This window comes from Pholcus phalangioides, unplaced genomic scaffold (assembly GCF_987345545.1).
Source record: "Pholcus phalangioides strain wild (caught in Gottingen) unplaced genomic scaffold, Ppha-v1.0 ptg000009l_1, whole genome shotgun sequence".
Taxonomy (NCBI): Eukaryota; Metazoa; Arthropoda; class Arachnida; order Araneae; family Pholcidae; genus Pholcus; species Pholcus phalangioides.
The window spans coordinates 48,345,240-48,366,776 of record NW_028301602.1 but is presented as its reverse complement, the minus strand read 5'-3'; the positions used below and the strand labels follow the sequence as shown (position 1 = coordinate 48,366,776).

Here is a 21,537-nt window from a genome sequence, read left to right as displayed (position 1 = left end):
TCATGGATTATTCTGCTTATGGGTGCAAATGGGTAAAAATACACATGTATACATATATGAGTGTTTGTAAACTGAGCTCCTGAATAAATGGAAATATTTATTAAATATGGATGCATCTGATATTTCACCATGGAAGAAAGGATCATGTATTCACCATGGATCATGTGCCTATTTGGAACTCACTAGACCTGCATTACACATATGAAGAGGCAAGTGGCTATTGTTATAAAAATTATTTAAATAGTAATTATGTATCATTTATTATGTCATCTTTCACTTGTAAACAGTCATTACCACATTCCCCTATAAATCTTCCCAAATTGATGACTAACTTGGCAAATTTAGTGACACCTCCGATAATTTGGCAATGTCGTGACACCAAAAAATCTTGCCAAAAGCTTCCCGACTTTTCTTTGCCTATACAAAAGTGCTGCCAAAGCAGAACTATAAGCAGTTTGTCAAATTTTTGAAAATACGAGATCTCTCGTCTGTTAGAGAAGTCACTTTCATGAGGCTCTCTGTTTAGCATGTATTGTCAAATCAATGCTTGTGAATATGTGTACATAGCTGTACTGTAAAATAAATTTGTGTTGTCCTTCAAATTAGTTTGTGCTTTGCCATCTCGAGTACTTGTGAGAGACTTTATACGAAACACTATGTATGTAAATAAAACTGCAGCTACATGACATATTTTGATACTTTCTTTGATTTTTTTTCTTATAGATCTCAGAGTTTTACTTACCCAGGCACAAAAACTAACTTAGAAGGACCAAGAAGAAGGAGGGAAATGGTTACGAAACCAAGGCCAATGACCATAACTGGGTATTTATTAGCCTGCAAAATAAGAAAAACCACTCAGAATGTAAAAATATTTACAGAAAGTAATCAAAAAATGTTTCAACTGACAGTAAAATGTTGTTAACTGAGTTTTGACCTTATTGTTATAAATCACCATTAAAGCTATCCTCTTGGGATTGAATCCTCAATCCATGCATTTCTGCCACTGATTGAAGGTTTTCTGAGAGATGTTTTTGTACATGAAGCCCTAATGCTGGCCTAAATTTCTTTCCAAGTTCCAAACTTATGTAGGTAGAGCTGTTATTTCATTACAGGAAACATCATAAAGTCAGGCTACAGGCAAGCATACATTCCCCTCCCCCCCATATAATGTTCTGATGTTATGTTATCAAAGTTGTGAATGTTTATTTTATACATGTACTGCTATCTAACTTCTTCCATATCTTGAGGTGAAAATGGCACGGCAACATGCAAAAATCATGCACAATTACTATCAAAATGAATTCTTATACATATGTGGTGTCCCACACAGATGACCCCCAAGAGTCTGGCCAACGACCTCGCGTGTATCACATGATCACGGCTACTAGAGATGACCATCTGGAAAACAACAGCAGAGAGTCACTACACACGAAAGTATGAGGTTCAAAATTTCTATGCCTGTCTTCCTTTTTATTAACCAAAATAATTATTATGTGTCGTCGTAATAAATGTTTATTCTGAAAACAGTGACCAGCGACGTATAGGAACATTAACCATGAAAGAAAGTCCATCTTCATTGAAAATTTTATCTCATGCATTTTCGAAAATTTCCTTCTTTCCAAGCTTCCATTATGTCTGTGGTTAAGGCTAAGAACATAGTGGAAGCGGCGAGCAAAGCGACAAATGAGAAGGAAGAGAAGTGAGATGAAAATATAGCTGCGAGCAAGAAACATAGTACGCATAGTGGGGGAGTTTAATATAGTGTAATGTGTTGCCTCTTTGGGTCTCCCGTTATGTGTTCTGATACCAATGTCCCGAGATAATCCTCCCCTCCCCTAGCTAGTTAACTAGCTAACACTTCCTCCGGGTGAGGACCTGGTTGTGTCAACGACATCTGATGATTATGTTCAATATAAGTTATTATTCTTTGTAAAGAAATATTTGTTTTCAATTACCTTGTTTAGTTTGCAGAGGGCCGCAGACTTCCACTGATTATGTACAATCCGTTGTCTTGGTCTCACCCTCAATAGCATTGCCGATATCGTGGATAAAAGTCCGGCCTGCTTCGTTCATGGTTATCGAACTATTACCAACCCGAATTAAAGAATATCCGAAATAATTCCTATTGTGTTAGGATATGCAAATCAACAGGATTGAGGTCATAGTTTTCTCAATGCGCTGGAGGAAACTTGTTCTCTCAGTGCGCCGAGAACAAACCTGTTTTCAGCTATTATAAATACGCTAGATAAACCTGAAAAACTGGGCATTTAATCTCCTAACTTCCGAGCAGTTTAACTTCTCACTCCACTCAGTGGGGTTGATGGCTGAATAACCTCTAACAATTAGTTGTTGTGATAATACTAATGTCGTAAAAACGTGATCTTCTAAGCTAGGCTACTCCGGCTGGTATGGGCAGTTCGTTCAAACATAATCTTCTAGTCATTAATAGTCATTTATTGTGCGTTCTAGTCAGATGGAATGTGATTCCTTTAAAGGGTCGGGTGATATCTACAATGATATGGCAACCTGCACTTATGTACAACTAGATCTTCAACGTAGTGCTGATGGTCGATAGCATGTTTCGCCGATTGGTGTGATTCAGCGAGTTCTACAAGTGGTGCAACTTTGGGATGGTGCTGTAACTCTTATACGTTCCTGAGATGAGCTTCCTGAAGTGGTCAACATCGCCTCATCTGAAAAAAGGAACACTTCATTCTCTACGTAGGACATACGAGTTGTTCAACGATGTCACGCTGATAGTAGGAGCTGATCCTCGGCTGTATTTGGGTGAGACCTATTTTTGTCATTTTGCAAATCAGTGTCGTCGATTTCAGAATTAACATGTATTCATTTGAACTCTAACATGTAACCTATTCTAAGTACGTTGTAGCAATAAATGTTTTGATCTGGAACTTTCCTAGTTTAATTATTGCCTGTTGAATTGTTTGGATCCGTGAATCACGGAAATGTAGCATACCAATACGCTACAATAGCAGAAAGTATTGAATATCGTACTCGTATCTAGCTTGGTTTTTTAAATTAAAGAATGCCTAAAAATTTCATAATTATAAAAATCATTGATCAGACAAAAGTTTAGAAATAATAGTGTTGTGTGAATATCTTATCACTATTTTTAAATATAGCTACGGAAATATTCCTCATATTTTGGTCACTTTCCTCCCTACACCTTTTCCTGCGGTACTTGAGTGTGATCACTTCTTGAAAGATCAATAATATTTTCTACTAAATTTATGTGTAAAAAATTGAGAAAAATATCAAGTTTATCAAAGCCCCCCACTTACCGTTTAAATTTGTATTATTAGCATAGGCGGGTGTAGAAGTGGAAAATCTCTCCCCCCAATATGTTTGAATATCTTTATTTGTATAAATATTTGTTTGTTTCATTTTTTTACACGAGAAACGTAATTATTAACACATGAAAATCCAGCATAAAAATATTTGGTACGATTCCAGTATGGAAATATTGGCGGTACACAGAAAATGAACAAACAAATAAAAACTTGCCAATTTTTCCACAGAAAAATGCATGATTTTTAATTCAGACTACTCAAATACATTTTCCCACACACGGTGCACAATAAATTAGCTTAAAACTCAAAATGTAAATATTATTAATTCAAAATATAAATCATTTTCGGTTTGGTTAAGCATGTGCACACCACACGAAAAAAGTCTGACGGGAAATATATGAAAATTATATTTTCGGTACTTGCTGTTTTCATTTGAAGTACGTCGAAAACTTATCAACAATTCTGGTGACATTTTTGACCTCACTACCGCTTTTTAACAGTGAAAACAAGCCCTTTGACGACCATCTTGAAGCTACACACAAGCAAGCAGAGCGGGGAAAACAGAATATCTTGATTGCGCTGCTCTTATCGGTTGTCGCAGAATTCCCGCTCTGCTGCGGTGGATGCCACTATATGCAGGCACACTAGAATCAGTGTGTTTGATTTCGCTGCTCTGATCTCTTCTCCCATCGTTACTTTGCTCTTCGTCTCACTATGTATTCAGCCTAAGATGACTAAATTCTCCCCTCAAAAAGGCCCCTGAAGCACATTCTCGTCCACACATCGTCTGCTCTCCTTCTCTCCTGGCGTGACCTTCTCCTCCTCCTCTTCTCTTCTTTTTTTCTCTCTCTCCCATTGGAGCTGAGTGATGGCGGATGAAAATGCTTAAGTTGTGAGAATTGGACTACCTCCTTTTTGGAAATCCAATGCACAACTATGGATTCAACAGTTCAACAGTGCTTTTCTGCTGAGTGGAATCACTAACGATGACACAAAGTATGCAGCCTTGGTCTTTTCCTTAGATGGAGAATGCTTGTCTTTCATCTTGAATCTGATACTAAATCCTCCAGCAATCAACCGATATCAAGCCTTGTCGGATTGCCTCATAAATGAGTTCACCACGACGGAACATCGAAAAGTCAAGGAACTTTTGAACGAGCTACAGCTGGGTGATCAAAAGCCAAGTCAATTGTTGTGGAAGATGAAAGAACTCTCCGGCAACAAAGTCACTGACGAGTTCTTGTGCACCTTGTGCATGCAATGCTTACCGTCAAATATTCAAGCAGTGTTATCGGTTTGCAGCGAGCCATTAGATCAACTTGCTGTGTCCTTGCTGACAAAGTGGCTAAAGTCACTTTCCAAAATCGAATCCAGCCATTGTCGTCATCGCAACTGCAGTCGACTCAAGATCGAAATGATTCGCCATCAGCCATCGAAACACTTACGTAACAAGTGGCAGAACTAGTGGCTACGACACTCAAGAGCGAGATATCGTAGTAACTCCCAACTGCGCCTAGCCAGGCGTTATACATCTCGTTCAAATCGAGCATGAGATGTGCTTCTATCAAAACAAATTCGGTGAGGAAGCCTGCCACTACAGTTGTGACACAATGGGTTACTTCTAGGTTTAGAAATAGGCTTCACTCACCTTAAAAAAAGGTCTCAGTTCGTAACTGGAGGTAACCAGCAACAGCGCATGAACAGAGAACCATCGGCACAGCGGCACACCTTTCTTATATAGCGGAAAAACCACGCCAGTCACGGCACAACAGGTCTGGCAGTCAAAAGAGCCAACCAATCCCAGGATTTGTATTCAGGTGATGTCATAGAAAAACGGAGGAAACGACCCCTGGTGTCATGGTCAAGGTCGTCAGGACCAAGTTATGACGTGACACAAGAATAGTAAATGATCCTGCCGTTAGGATCAACCAACTCCATTAACAATAGAGTTGTTAACTGAAAAAAAGAATAAAAAACAAAACACTGCAAAAGTATGGGTGTCTGCAGCCACCAACACCTTAACACAATTAAACTGAAGAGCCAAAAAAACTGGTAAAGGCATGCGTATGCAAATAAAGAGATATGGAACCAATCAGAGTATGGCGCTGCGGTCGGAAACGCCTATATAACACAACAAGTGTCTGGCATAGTTGTTAGATGGGTTACTGCTGCTACAATGGCAGGTTATCGAGATTTAAGTGAGTTTGAATGTGGTGTTATAGTTGGCGCACAAGAGATGGGACATAGCATCTCCGAGGTAGCGATGAAATTTGGATTTTCACATACGACCATTTCACGAGTGTACCGTGAATATCGGGAATCCGGTAAAAAATTAAATTTACGAGACATCGCTGCTGCCGGAAAAAGATCATGCAAGAACGGGACCAACAACGGCTGACGAGAATCATTAAACGTGACAGACGTGCAACCCTTCCGCAAATTGCTGCAGATTTCAATGCTGGGCCATCAACAAGTGTCAGCGTGCGAACCATTCAACGAAGCATCATCGATATGGGCTTTCGGAGCCAAAGGCCCACTCGTGTACCCTTGATGACTGCACGACACAAAGCTTTACACCTCGCCTGGGCCCGACAACACAGACATTGGACTGTTGAGGACTGGAAACACGTTGCCTGGTCTGACGAGTCTCGGTTCCAATTGCTTCGAGCTGATGGACGTGTACAGGTATGGAGACAACCTCATGAATGCATGGACCCTACATGTCAACAGGGGACTGTTTAAGCTGGTGGAGGCTGTGATGGTATGAGGCGTGTGCAGTTGGCATGATATGGGACCCCTGATACCTCAAGATACGACTCTGACAGGTACGTAAGCACCCTGTCTGAATGGTCATGAATGGGTGCACCTGCACCCATTCGTGTCCATTGTGCATTCCGACTGGCTTGGACAATTTCAGCAGGACAATGCGACACCCCACACGTCCAGAATTGCTACAAAGTGGCTCTAGGAACACTCTTCTGACTTTAGACACTTCCGCTGGCCACCAAAATCCCCAGACATGAACATTATTGAACATATCTGGGATGCCTTGCAACGTGCTGTTCAGAAGAGATCTCCACCCTCCTCTTACTCCTACGGATTTATGGACAGCCCTGCAGGATTCATGGTGTCAATTACCTCCAGCACTACTTCAGACATTAGCCGAGTCAATGCCTCGTCGTGTTGCTGCACTTCTGCGGGCTCGCGGGGGCCCTACACGATATTAGGCAGGTGTACCAGTTTTTTTGGCTCTTCAGTGTACAACTACATAGTACATTTCCTTTCATTTTCCTCCCCCACAAAAGAAATATTCGCAGAAATTTCTCATTAAACTACAAAACAAATTATTATTCAAACAAATTCTCAACTTGAAAAAAAGTCAGCAAAAGGAAAAAAAATCAACATGCAATTTTCTACAAACATGATACAAATTAAATACAACCTCTGACAACAAAGTTCGGTGAATAGTCCTGTAACATTAACATAGATGAAATGTTAACGAAAGTTACCTTACTATCCTTCGAAATAATCACCTCCCATTACTATACACCGCTGAGATCTCCTATACATGTCCTGGAAACTTTGCAAGAAGTCTTCTTTTGGGATGGAGTTCAAAAGCCTCGTCACGTTTCGTTGGATGTCAAGAATATCGTCAAATCTCTTTCCTTTCAAAGCGAGTTTGAGTCGTGGGAATAGAAGGAAGTCTGGAGGATTGTGGATGTTCAATTTGCACCACCCCATAGCTGCCAACTTTTGAAAATGAAAATTCGGGAGATTTTCGCGCAAACCCGTATTTTATGCTAAAACCACTCCCTAATAAATACAATAGGGATTTTTCCAAATAAAATAGGGATTTTCCAAACATAAAAGTTAAAGCGTAGGGAATAAAATCCCTACTGAAGTCAAATTAAAATAGGGATTTTACACACATGAAAGTTAAACCCTTGGGAATAAAATTCCTACGCAAAAAAGAAGTGAAATTGGAGGCCAAAACTTCAATGATGTAAAAATAAATATTGTGTTCAATCAGAAATGCTGTGAACAAACATTCTGCGTGAATGACCCTAAAATCATCGGAAGATGAAGGAAAAAAGCGTCAATTTTTGAAGAACACTGACTTTTTGTGACATTTGCTTGATGTTTTTTTTTTTTCATTTCACGACTGATGATGGCAGTCTTTCCATGACCGATGTTTATGTCCGTAACACAACTTGTACAAAAAGGAAAAGTCGGCCCTCTTCTGGAACGTTTGATGAAAGGAAATTCATCGGAATAAGTATCTTTAAAATTGATTAAATATGTTTTTGCTTATCATTATTCATGCTTTGTTATATCGCACGTACGTAACTTCAACAAAAGAAATTTTGACCACATGTGCATCACCATAATCTTCAATTATTATCCAGGACTATTGGCTGCTAAGCCATTTCCCTGCACGATAAGACAAACAACTTTCTTGTTACCATCAGAGGGTTTGTAAAACTTCCTTAAAAAGGGAATTTCCCCATTTACGACGTGTGACGTCATTTCGAAAGGGGAAAAAAAGAGGCTTCATGCCCCACAAGAAATTCCTTAGGGATTGTTTTCATAAGCGGGGATTTTTTTTTAATGAAGTAGGGAATTTTTAGGGACAATTAGGGATTTTTGTGATTTTCGTAAAAATTCGGGAGATTTAAGAACTTTTCGGGAGGTCGAGCGATGAAGCTAAAATTCGGGAGATTCCCGAAAAATTCGGGAGACTTGGCAGCTATGCCACCCCCTTTTTTGCCAGGAACTGTTTGATGATATTGGCTGTGTGAGGGCGAGCATTGTCGTGAACAAGAAACCATGAACCTTGTTGTGCGTACTGAGGCCGTACCCTGCATAGACGTTTCATGAAACGGGTCAAAATTTCAATGTACCTTGCAGCATTCATCGTCGTTCCCTCAGGTAGAAATTCCTTGTGGATAATGCTTTGACTATCAAAAAAGGTGATTAGCATCATTTTGATGAGTGATTTTTCTGCTCTGACCTTTTTCCAACGAGGTGATGCAGGAGAACACCATTCCATGCTTTGCCGTTTCATTTCAGGGTCGTACCCGAGACACCTGGACTCCTCAGTGATCTTTTGTTCGTTCATTTTCCTGTTCTCAGTTCAGAACCAATGCACTAAATAAGCACTTTGTAAAACAAGTCTTTCACGGAACACAAATGACACGACGCTCAACTGAACAACGGTGGCAGCAGATGGTCAACACCTGCTGCTACGCATGTGCAGCGTTTTGCTTCGCCAGTGTTGCCAGATTGGCCGTTCTGACTTCATTCACTGAACTTTATAGTCAGAGGTTGTATTAATGTTATTAAGGCACCTTAATATAAATATAAAAAACTTTAAACGTCAACAATTTGAACAATCTATATACATATATTTGTACACACATTTTCATTTTAATATTTCTTTTTACCAACACCACCAGTCATTCGGCCCACATCACCAGGTAAGCAGACACGTCCATTGAAACAGAAATTCTCCAATGACAGATTTGGGCAATGGCGTTCAATGTACTTCATTACCTCCTTTCCACTTCGAAATTTTTCTCCATTAGGTGAATATGGACTTAAAATCCATTGGGGTTCTTCCAGCGTAGGATATGTTCGAGCAAATTCATTTAGTTCTATAAGATCATGAGAGTCCATGCGTATATATTCACTACGAGTTGTAACTGGCTCCGACGTCATCTGACGACCAACAGAGGGACCCGAGACATTCATATCTGCGCATTCATAGTTCGTATCTGCTTTACTATTAAAAAACCTATCTTGAATATTTGTAGCAGCAACAGTCTCGCTGACGCTGCAACGTCCCTTATGGGAGTTGCTTGCCCGGTTCGAAATATCCAGTAATAAAGTGGCAAACGACAAGTGGAAAATGATTGCAAATAAACTTTCGCATGAAATATTATTTATTCAATTTAATTATAAAGTTAGTCAATTTTAACAATAGATTAGTATAACGTGGAGCCCTCTATTTGACGTTAACAGAAAGATACTGGCTCACCAATTGATGATCATCAACAGTCAAACTTTTATATTGATCGGACATCCGATGTTGTTAGACACTTCGACGTAGCCTTTCCCCGCAAGTATCAGAGAAGGTTTCTCGGTTGAGAGCCGGACCACCTTGACCAGCTCCAGGGGGCCTCTCGGTTGAGGGCCGGACCACCTTGATCAGTAATGAAGAACTTTGACTGTGAAGATTATTTAATATTTTTCATTCCGGACCTGCCGGAAAACGGATTCAAACACTGTAAATTATTGCATTTTAACTAATTATCAGCTTAAGGCCAATGGATACGGTAGCAAGACGGTGAACCGTCCTACTAGAGGGCTTCAGTTGAATAGAACAAACAAAAGATGAACGCAATGTGAGAGACAAAGAGGGAGGAATTTATACTCCTATTTCACAAGAAGTTTGGGACCACATGTCCTCGCAAGGTCTTTTCACCTCAACAAAAATATCGGATTTACATATTCATGCGTCACTATATTATAAACATTACAATTAAATTATTACATTGGAATCTGGCAACATGACACAATCCGGAGAGCTGATCAGACTCTCCCGATTATGTAAACAATACCAACAAGACAATAAGAAATGAATTATTCCGACGGAGGTCTGCAGCCCCCCGCCGAAAATAAATGAGTACAACACTATATTTTCCGTACAACGAGACTTGTAACAACTCCCCCGGGAGGTTCTTTAATGAAAATAAAAATAATTAACCGGGCAAACCCTTAAGCCTCGCCCAAACTATACATATTCTGGACCAAACCCCTCCACGAAAATAGCGACATCGTCGTCATGAGGGAAATGAACTTATGTGGGACATCAGTAGCCCGACCTCTGGCCCATTCTTGTTCGACAGCCGAAAGACCCCACCCGCCGACTGCCGAACTATGCGAACATTCTGGCCCTTACCGGTTTGCCAACGGGTCCTCGGGTGGTTTCCGGTAACTGAGAGGTCTAAAATAAGAAAGAATTTCCCACATAACGACAAGATCACCATTAACGTAGATGGATCGGATCCCGATACGTTACAACGCGAGTGGGCTGAATAGGTGTTCTCACTTCACATCCCGGTCGAGCCCCCATTTGTGACACACCAGGCCACGTCTCTGTTTCGTCGCTCATCTTACAAAACTTCTAGGTTTAGAAATAGGCTTCACTCACCTTAAAAAAAAAGTCTCAGTTTGTAACATGGAAGTAACCAGCAACTGTGCATGAACAGAGAACCATCGACGCAGAGGCACACCTTTCTTATATAGCGAATGAATGAATGCCAGGGGCTCTGCCACCGGACTTATCCCGTTGCCGAGATCTCTTCCAGCCCAGCTTCGTGGCAAAGTCTGAACAAAGTGAGTGCACCTAACAGTCTGAGTGTGCAGCTAGTGTTGTGCTTCATATTTCAGTGCTGCCATCTATACTTCAAATTGTGAGTGAAGTGTAAAGATTGAATATTTGTTACTTTGTAGGCCTGTTGCTCTCTGTGGCGAGACTTTTTAACGAGGAGATCGGCTCGCATTCGCGCTTTGAAGTTGGAAACCACAGAAAACCAACTTCAGCCGACCACCACTGTGGCGCCGATGGGGTTCGAAACCGGATCCTCGCGATGCGAGTCCGTCACTATGACCACTCGACCACCACAGCAGTTTTCTTATATAACAGAAAAACCACGGCAGTCACGGCACAACAGGTCTGGCAGCCAAAACAGCCAACCAATCCCAGGCTTTGGTTTCAGGTGATGTCATAGAAAAACGGGGGGAACAACCCCTGGCGTCATGGTCAAGGTCGTTAAGACAAAATTATGACGTCACACAAGAATAGTAAATGATCCTGCCATTAGGATCAACCAACTCCATTATCAATAGAGTTGTTAACTGAAAACAAGAACAAAAAACAAAACACTGCAAAAGTATGGGTGTCTGCAGCCACCCACACCTTAACACAATTACAACTACATAGTACATTTCCTTACACAGTCAACCCTATAAATACTAGGAAAAAAAAATGACCACCTTCCATCATCACTAGTATGATGGAATGAGGCAGCAAATCCAGCAGGTTCTTTGTGATTGGCAGAGTTATGGGTGAACGTTTCCTTGTTCACTCTGGCAGTGAAGTTTCTGTTATACCACCTAAAAAAAATTTGTCAGTACTACATCCAAGTTTCCATTTGTTCGCCGCAAACAACAGCAAGATTGTTGTTTATGGTTCCATGGTCAAGAAACTGGATTTAGGTATCCGGCAACCTTTTTCCTAGACATTTCTCACAGCTGACATTACTTCATCAATACCTGGAGCTGATTTTCTTAGCAACTTCAACCTAATCATTGATGTGTGAAACCCACGACTCATCGATTCGCAAACATCATTATGGGTACTCGGATCGGTCAAGCCTACAACACAATCTTCTGTCACTACCATTGGGATTCGGAATACAGTGCAATATTTGAAGAATTTCCGGATGTCTTCAACCTGGCACAGATCGGTAAAACAGTGAAACACGTGACGCGACACCACTAGAGGACAACCTGTGGCTTCCCAGCCTCGACATCCTAATCCAAAAATTCAACAACAGGTAAAAACCAAGTTTGAATTCCTTTTGGAACAAGGGATTATCCGGCCTTTCAAAAGTCCTTGGAGCCCATTACATATTGTGTTCAAGGCAGATGGTACTATACATTCTGTTGTTGATTATCTTTGTCTAAATAGTGTTACGGAATTTGATTCTTACCAGGCACTACATATTCAAGACTTTTCCCAAGAATTGTATGGTAAATCTATTTTCTCTAGACTAGACATCTTCAAGGCATACCTTCAAAAATTAACATTGCAGAGGAAGATATACCAAAAACCGCAATCACTACCCCTTTGGTTTGTGATGTGTGATATTTATTCGAGTATACAAGATTGAGCTTTGGTCTCGTAAATGCAGCTCAAACTTTTATGCAGTTCATGCATGAAAGTTACAAAGACATTCTATGTTTTTCTGAAAAACTGCAGAACAACACAAAATTCATTTAAAACAAATATTCCAAAGTCTTCAACAGTATGGGTTAGTCAAAATGTGTCAAAATACATATTTGATATTTCTGAGCTCGAATTTCTGGGACGTAATCAAACCATCTGTTATCACACCTTGTACAAACAAAGTACAAGCTGTACATGATTTCAAACAACCGGAAACAATAGAGCAATTACGTAAATTTTTAGGTCTCATAAATGTTTATTGCCATTTCTTACTGCATGCAGCTGAGATAAAAGCTCCACTGCATAATCTATTAAAAGCTTCTACAAAAAAAGAAAAGGCGAAACAAAAGTTGTGTAGTCTACATCAACTTTGAAAGCATTTGAAGATTGTAAAAAAACTATTAGCTGATGCCGCATTGCTGGCACATCCATCCCTGTCTGCCCAATTAGATCTACAAGTAGATGCTTCCGACTGTGCTATAGGTGGTGCACTGCACCAGGTGATGGACAATGGCCTTCAACCACTTGGTTTTTCTCTCGTAAACTTTCACCCACCGAAACACAGTATAGCACATACTTCTTGCCGTATATTCTTCCATAAAATTTTTCAGATACATGCTCAAAGCTTGGGAATTTATACTTTCCAATGATCATAAATCATTGTGCTACGCGTTTCGACAGAAAAGTAAACAATTTTCACCTAGACAGCTAAGGCATTTAGAATATATATCGCAGTTCACAACGAACATTTGCCATATTCCTGGATCGCAAAATTTTAATTCCATCGCTGAGCAACAAGAGGAGGGATAAAGAACTGGAGGAACTTCTAAAGAGCAAATCAGCTTTGCAACTGAAGAAAGTATTTCTTCCAGACGCAGCTTAAGTGCTCTACTGTGATTTATCAACAGGTGCAGTTCAATAATATGTCCCAGAAAAATTTTGATATGATGTGTTTTGAAATATGCATAAACTGTCACACCCAGGAATTAGACATACTATTGATTTGGTCAGAAAGCGATTCATTTGGCCATGTCTAGATAAAGACTGTCCTAAATGGACAAAAGTGTGCATATCATGCCAAAGATCCAAAGTACACAAGCACATGAGATCCACACTACAATCGTTTGTGGAACCTTCCCAACGATTTTAACATATTCATCTGGATATTATTGGCCCACTGCCAATTTCCGATGGATATTCTTATTGCCTTACAATGATAGACCAGTTTTCACGATGGCCAGAAGTGGTACCTCCCCGCAACATCATTGCAACCATGGTAGCTGCAGCTTTTCTATCCATCAGGATTTCTCGATACGGCACACCTTTAACTGTAACAACTGATCAAGGTCGCTAATTCGAATCACGGCTATTCTGAGAGCTGTCCAAATTCATTGGATCAAAACGGGTGAGGATAACTGAATGCCATCCACCGGCGAACAGTATGTATGTTGGAAGAGTGGCATCGCCTTCTCAAAGCTGCGTTGAAATGCCACCAAACCCATAAACAGACTGAAGCATTACCTACAGTTCAACTCTGTCTTTGGTGCTGTCTGAAACAAGATTTGGGGTGCACACCTGCAGAACTACTATACAGAGAAACTTTATGATTACCTGGTGAGTTTTTCGAAGCGTGAGATAATTCTAACTCAACTCACTCTTCAGAGTTTCTGCAAATGCTGAGAACTCACGTACAAGCTTTCCAGCCACGACCAATCAAATGGCATGGGGGGTGGGGGGGGGGGACATCCTATATTTGTTCACCATGATTTGAAAGGTACTTCCCATGTTTTTGTAAGAACTGATAGGGTGAAATGTCCTCTGGAACAGCCATTTGAAGGGCCATACAGAGTGATCAGCCGACCGACAAAGTGTTCAACATGGACATAAGAGGAAAAACAGCATCAGTTGATCGGTTTAAACTGGCATTTATCGTCAATCTGATGGTGGAGCCAGTACCCAAATCTCCAAACGCACCAACTGCAGTTCCGACTAACAAACTCACAACTAATTCTGCTAATCAAGGCAGAACCACTCATTCTGGACATAATGTCCATTTTCCAGATCATCTACAATGCTTGTGATCACTGATGCTACTATATAGTACGCGATCACCTCTTACTACACGTGATCGCTGGGAAGGGAGTGTGTGGTGTCCCACGCAGATGACCCCCAAGAGTCGGGTCAATGACCTTGCGTGTATCACGTGATCATGGCTACTAGAGACAACCGCCTGGAAAACAACAGCAGAGAGTCACTACACACGAAAGCGTGAGGTTCAAAATTTCTCTGTCTGCCTTCCTTTTTTTATTAACCCAGATAATTATGTCATCGTAATAATTATGTGTCGTCATAAGCCACCTCTTTCGGCATTTTGCCTGTTGTGGCGTTGTATATGTATTTATATAATAAATGTTTATTCTGAAAACAGTGATTATAAACATACTATGGCATTAGCTTACTTTGCACTTTCATCAAGTTATTCAATTTTGCATTTGAAAATTCAAAGACACCAGGAAACTAAATACACAAAACAAACTCATAATTTTAGACTTTGTTTTTTGTTTATATTTTCATCATGCTTATTTTCAAATGATACATAAAGATACAGTGAGGATCTATTTTGTGCCAACCAGCCTATATTTCCATGAAAAAACATTCAGATATTATTCGAGTCGAAATAAATGAGTAATTATCATAGACTTTATTAATGCATCCTCTTTACAAATTAATGAAAAGCATGAATCATGCTCTGTCAGGTATTTATTTAATAAGATGCAGTATTAAATTTGTGCGTATGTGTGGGTCGAAACACCTACTAAAATTGACTTTTTTTTTCTTGCCTTCAGTGCTGCAAAGTCTCTATTGAGTTTATCATATTGCAATTTTGAAGTAAATAATTTCAAATTAAAGTATATACTGAAAGTTCTGTAAGTTTTGCTTTGGCCCAGGACAGTTTTTAGGGTAGACATCAACATTTTCAAAAGGGAAAAACTTTGCCTACTTGTTCAATTGCTTATGGGAATAGTCATGGAAATTTTTAGAGCAGAGCATTTTAGAATGTTGCTTTAATGTCAAAAAGTTATACAATAGTGGGTGGAAAAAAAGTTTTTATTTTTAAATCGTTATGGAACGGAAAAGTTGTCTCCTTTAATAATAACAAAAACGATGTAAAAAGTTTTAAAACTGGTTGATATCTTCTGGTCGCGCATCATACTTGAAGTTTATGAAAATTGAAGAAAAATTCAACATTATTCTTAAATTTTTTAATACTACTTAAAATTCTACAATTGACACACAAAAGTTTATGCTTATTTTATGGCTCAATAAAGTAAAATAAATTAAAACATCATTAATATTTTAATATTTATTGGTGTCGCAACGTGTTCGAAAAACAAGAACTAAGCAAATTTTTGCAAGTTTCATTGTGCGGCTTTTTGCCCATTTTTCTAGGAACAAAACAACCCACAATTCACCACTAGGAGATAGCTGCACGTCGAGTTCCACAAACATCCTACCCAAACAACCATCCAAAGTAGACGTGTGTATGTAATTTACATTATATTTTAAAATTAGTTACCAAAATTGACTAGGATTCAGTGGTTTAGTTTTTTCTACTGTTTTTTTTCCAAGTGTACACGTTTTGAAGTCTGACTTTTGGGATAAATGGGAGAACTGATTTTGATAATAGCATAGATCTGATGTAGCTATCTCTAGCTACATCATCCATGGATATAGGATGGTGCAACCACAGGGCCAAAATCTTTTTCTGAGATCGTTGGATAACAGCTAACTGGGTGTGAAAGCTCTGTGGTGGAGTACGAATCTGTAGATTTTTGATTCTAGAAGTAGACAGAACGACGCTGAGCAAAGACCAGCAGTACTGTATTTATTAGACATATCAAAAACAATAAAATTGGGCATGGCCCCCATATCCTGGAGCGGGTCCCTAGGCTGAGACCTTTGGCTGGCCTTGACCAGACTTTTAATGGGGCTCTTTTATAATGGATTTTATAGCATGGAAAAACAAAAAATAATGACAATCACCCCGGGACCCAGGCCTGGAACCCTGGTTCCGGGAAAAAAATTGGGACATTGTCCAGAAGATTTATCAATTCAAGATCATGGTTGTCTGTCACATTCTAAATGGCTAAATGCAGCCAATAGACTTGTAGTGATAGATGATGATAGAATCTATTCAATTTATTTAATTAACGAAAGCAAACCACAAAAATCACTAAAAATGCATGGAACGGATATACACACGCACAAAAACATGTGACACCTCAACCAAACATGGAGCATCATCTTCAGACGGCTTTGACTTCTCTATCAACCACAAGGAAAAATATATAATATCCGGACGGCTTTGACTTCTCTATCAACCACAAGGAAAAATATATAATATCCGGACGGCTTTGACTTCTCTATCAACCACAAGGAAAAATATATAATATCCGGACGGCTTTGACTTCTCTATCAACCACAAGGAAAAATATATAATATCCGGACGGCTTTGACAGAACCCTACAGGTAGTCCCTCACTAGCGATAGCGAGAGAACTACTTGCAAGGCAACCTGAATCTGACCCGTCTACCCGAGTGGGTGGTCATGAAAGGTTGGTCCTTGTCACTGGAGGTCTGTTGATCTTTTGAAGTCATTGTTGCTTGCTGATGTGAAGTTGTTGTTGCTTGTTGATCGTTGGAAGGCTTGTGGGCATTGAAGGACAGGTCATCATCGCAGATGTAAACCGGTTTGACTCTGTCTATGCTTACAGATACTGGTCGAACTTTTATTAGTATTTGGAAGACCTTTTCCGATCTTGACAGCATCTGGTAAAATCCCTCGTACAGAGGTTCTAGGCCTTTCTTCACTCTATCCGTGCAGAAGAAAACATATGAGCAGGATAGCAGGTCCTTTGCTAACAAAAACAGTGTGTTTTCCGTGGCGAACAGTCTGTCTAGGGGTTAAATTTTCAATCTTGATTAATGAAGCTTGATGGATCTGGGTGATGATGACTAGGTATGAAAAACTCTCTGGCAGTTGTATAGGTGCACCATACACCATTTCTGCAGTTGTAGCTTGCAAGTCCTCCTTCCAAGCCACTCGAAAATCCAAGAGAATCATAGGAAGTACTGTTACCCAGGCGGATAGTTGCATGAGCCTTGATAGCCAACTTAAGGTCTAGATGGAAGTGTTCTACTTGACCATTTGCTTCTGGATGGTATGATGTGGTCCTCTGGCGATTGGTTCCCAAGAACTTGGTTAGAGCTTTAAACAAAAAAGATTCAAACTAGACACCTTGATTTTAGGTAATTCTGTTGGATGAACCAAACCGACAAACCCATCCAGCATAGAAAACCTTGGCCACAGTATCAGCAGAGCTATATGGTATAGGGAAGGCTTCAGGACATTTAGAGAAGCGATCCAAACAGGTGAGGCAATATTTGTAGCCTTCTGATGGAGGCAAAGGGCCTACAATACCAAAGTGGACGTGTTCAAACCTGGCATCAGCTGGTGAAAATTTCTTATGTGGGCTCTTTGTATGTCAACTCACTTTACACTTCTGACAGTTAATGCATGTATGTGCCCAAGTGGTCATGTCAGCCTTCAGTGCGGACCACACGAAACGCTCTTAAACTAGTTTCGCCGAGGCCTTTACTCCAAAATGTGACAGTCCATGCAAGGCAGTAAAGATGTCCCTACGAATCAAGGATGGAACCAGTGGTCAAATGCAACCTGTAGAGATGTCACAGTACAACTTTAGCTTTGATTCATCAACAGGAAGAGAGTGGATCTTCAAGGAAGTAGATGAAGGATTGGTGAGTACTTGCTGAATATCCTCATCTTTGAGTTGTTCCTCTGCCATTTGTTTGAAGTCGGTGGAAGATGGTGTCTCCATGGTACATATGGATATCCGAAACAATGCATCTGCCACAACATTTTCTGCACCCTTGATGTGTCGAATGTCAGTGGTAAACTAACCAATGAAATCGAAGTGTCGAAGCTGACGAGGTGAGTACTTGTCAGTAGTCTGGCTGAAGGTATATATGAGAGGCTTCTCATATATACCTTTCTCCCAAAAAATCAGATTTTGAATGTGTCGATTTCGGCAACTAGTTCTGAAATATAACGTAAATTGCATGCACGCGCCTACTTTGGATGGTTGTTTGGGTAGGGTGTGGGTGAAACTCGACATGAAGGTACCTTCTTGTGATGAATTCTGGGTCGTTTTGTTCTGACAAAACAGGAAAAGAGTTGTACAATGAAACTAGCAAAAATTTGGTTAATTCCTGTCTTTTGAACATGTTGTGCGACTAATTGAAATATTAATGATGTTTACATTTATTTTATTTTATGGAACCAAGAATAAATTTGGAACCATAAAATAAGCATAACAAACTTTTGCAGGTCAATTGTAGAATTTTAAATATCATTATTTTTAATGTAAGAATAATGTTCAATTTCATCAATTTCCACAAAGTTCAAGTGCGATGTGCAACTGGAAAATATCAACGATAGTCAATTTTTTTTACGCCATTTTTGTTATTGTTAAAGGAGACAACTTTTCCACACTATAGGGATTTGAAAACAAAAACTTAATTTTTTCAACCCACCCTATTATACAACTTTAGTAAAATTTCACTAGAGTTTCTCTTGATTCCCTTTTTAATTTGCAGAAATTGCTGAAATCCTTCAACAAAATCATCATTCAAAGCCAAAGAAGTATTATAACGTTGCTAGAACACTTGGGCTTTGTAAAAGACTGTCTGTTTTGCAATTTAAGAAAAAAAAAATTTCCAAAATAATTTCATTAGTAATTTTTCTAGATGTCAGTTGCAATATCAATGCATCATCACATAATGCAAAATGGCATGCTACTCTAAAATTGTCCTTAGGAGAATGTGATTTATAGAAGCAGTATCTCCACCACCAAGGAACCTGATTCTAGGCACTGTTTTTTTCTTGTGGTATCATACATTGTATCAGGATTGAATGTCCTCGCTGCTTCCTCAAACACATTTTCACAAAAATATTTTCTGACTGTATTCTACGAAAGAGAGGTAAATCACTAAAATACAAAAGACACAAATTTCTGGGGCTCCTGAAAATTAGTGGACCCTGGGCACATGCCCTGTTTGCCCATGCAACAAACAAGCTCTGCATGAAGTTACTAATGACCAAATCAAGAAAATTGTAAATTATAGCAGCATAGTTTCTCCCAAAGAAACCTTATATATTAAACTATAAATATTTTGATTGATGTGTGTGGGTGCATTTTCATGATGAAGCATCTAGTCCTAAACATTCTACAGTAATGGATGTTTTTGACTCAATTGATACTGTAGGCATATAGTGTGCATTTAATTCATTTGGCCTGATAGCCTAATTTAGGTGTGTGTGTAACTTTTTGGGCTTAAGTGGCCAAGGAAAAAGTATTTTTGGCCAAACTCAAAATCCAAAAGACAGCTGATGAGAAAGAACTTTGCCAACACCGTTTAGCCATTCTAGGCTAAAAAATGAGCAAAGTTCTTTTCCTTGTACTTGATGGCAAAAAGCTTGTGGAATAAATTTGAAATAATATTAAAATACTAGAAATTCACTTATTTAAGTTAGTTTGAAATTCCTTTTTGGGACACATTAACATGTTCTAGGAACGCAGCAGGTTGGACACTTCTGGTCCATAAGGATCAGAAACTTATAACATTTGATGTTAACTGTTGAGTGTTCAAAGATTTGCTAAACCAATTGAATTTCTAGCAATGCTCTGCAAATAACATTAAAAACTATTAAAAAAAAAACAGTGACTTACAAATTTCCCACTTATCCATCCAACAACTGGAGAAGATAGAGCATAAGAACCAGAGAGCAGCAGAAAAAGAAGTCCAATGAGTCCTGGACTAAGTTTGTACTTGAAAAAATAAATAAAATTACTATGCAGTATTAATTACAGAAAATTATCATAATGATAACCACTATGAAAAATAGTCACCTATATAATGATACCAGCTGTAATACCTGGTGCCCAAATGGCGTGGTGGTAAGATGCTAGTCTACCATCGTGAAGGTTGCTGTCACGGTCTTAGATTCAAACCTGAGGGAGGATATAGATAAGATATTTTCCCTAACGAGCTTGAGGCAACCACCGATAGACAGCGCCTTCATTGCCAATTCATCTCATTAATGGCAGTAAATTGCAGTATAGCAATATGGCCAGAGTTGGTGTTTGGTGAAATAATAATAGCTATAATACCTGGCGCCCGAGTTCGCTTTATATACTGGGAGCATTGAAGAAGTTAAAACCATTGTAAAGGACTAAACATATCTGAAATGCATTGTTTGGAAACCACCATAACCAAAGTGAACATTTCAAAAGTCATTGTTGAGGCTGAGAAGCTATTGTTGCCTCACAGTTTTTTGCCCATTTTGGGCATTTCCCCAGCTCTAATAAACTTTTATATAAAGTAGCCATATATATATATATCATAAAAGTTGGACCCTTTTGGTGTATATGCAAAATTAGATGGCAATCTGCCCAAAATTGTAGATTTGTGTAGAGATCACACGCACGCACACACACAAAATCAGTTTTATATAGGGATCATTCTAATCAAACTGGACAAAAAATGTCAAAAAAAATACAAAAAAAATTCTTAGGGACACTTCTTTCCCTTCTAATAAATGAAATATAGACAGCAATGAAGTGTGTTAAAAATTTGTGAATTAATTAACAATTCTAATTGATAGGTGGGAACTTGAACAAATGTTTTTAAAATGTCATGATTGAAAAAAAATGGGGAAATTTTTAATTTGGCTATAAACTATTGATAAAAACCATTTAAAATGATAAAAAAGTTGAAATATGAAAGTATACTGGTCCTAAAAATATATATTATTGAAGAAAAAAAATTTTGCTTTAAGATAGGAAATTATCATTTTAAAGTTTTAAAAATGCACTGGAGACAGCCAGGAGAAGGATATTTTCTTCAAGCAAATTAAAAAAAATCTATTGATTAAAAAATTAAAAACAAAGTGACAACTTTTATAAACTGGAATATAAATAAAAAGTGATGAAAAAAAAAGTTCCACGTCAAATATACTTCTTGTAAACTGCTGGGAACACAATTTAGGCCAATTTCGTGAGAATTACCCTATATAGATTACTCCTCATTCTCAGCAGATTTTCCATAATGATAATGTATAATGATGTTTTTC

At 38.9% G+C, this 21,537-nt stretch overlaps 1 protein-coding gene across 3 annotated transcripts in view; it reads right to left on the bottom strand.

Moving 5' to 3' along the window:
- Positions 1-21,537, bottom strand: part of LOC149083237 (MFS-type transporter SLC18B1-like) — a 201,983-nt gene that overhangs the window by 83,932 nt on the left and 96,514 nt on the right. For all 3 annotated transcript variants that reach the window (XR_016193225.1, XM_089236451.1, XM_089236452.1), the window contains exons 9-10: positions 20,135-20,233; positions 743-834 (exon numbers count right to left, since the gene is read on the bottom strand). Coding sequence is in view for 2 of the 3 variants with exons in the window: in XM_089236451.1 (XP_089092577.1) it covers positions 743-834; positions 20,135-20,233 (191 nt within the window). In the remaining variant the exon portion in view is untranslated. The remainder of the gene's footprint in view (positions 1-742; positions 835-20,134; positions 20,234-21,537) is intronic.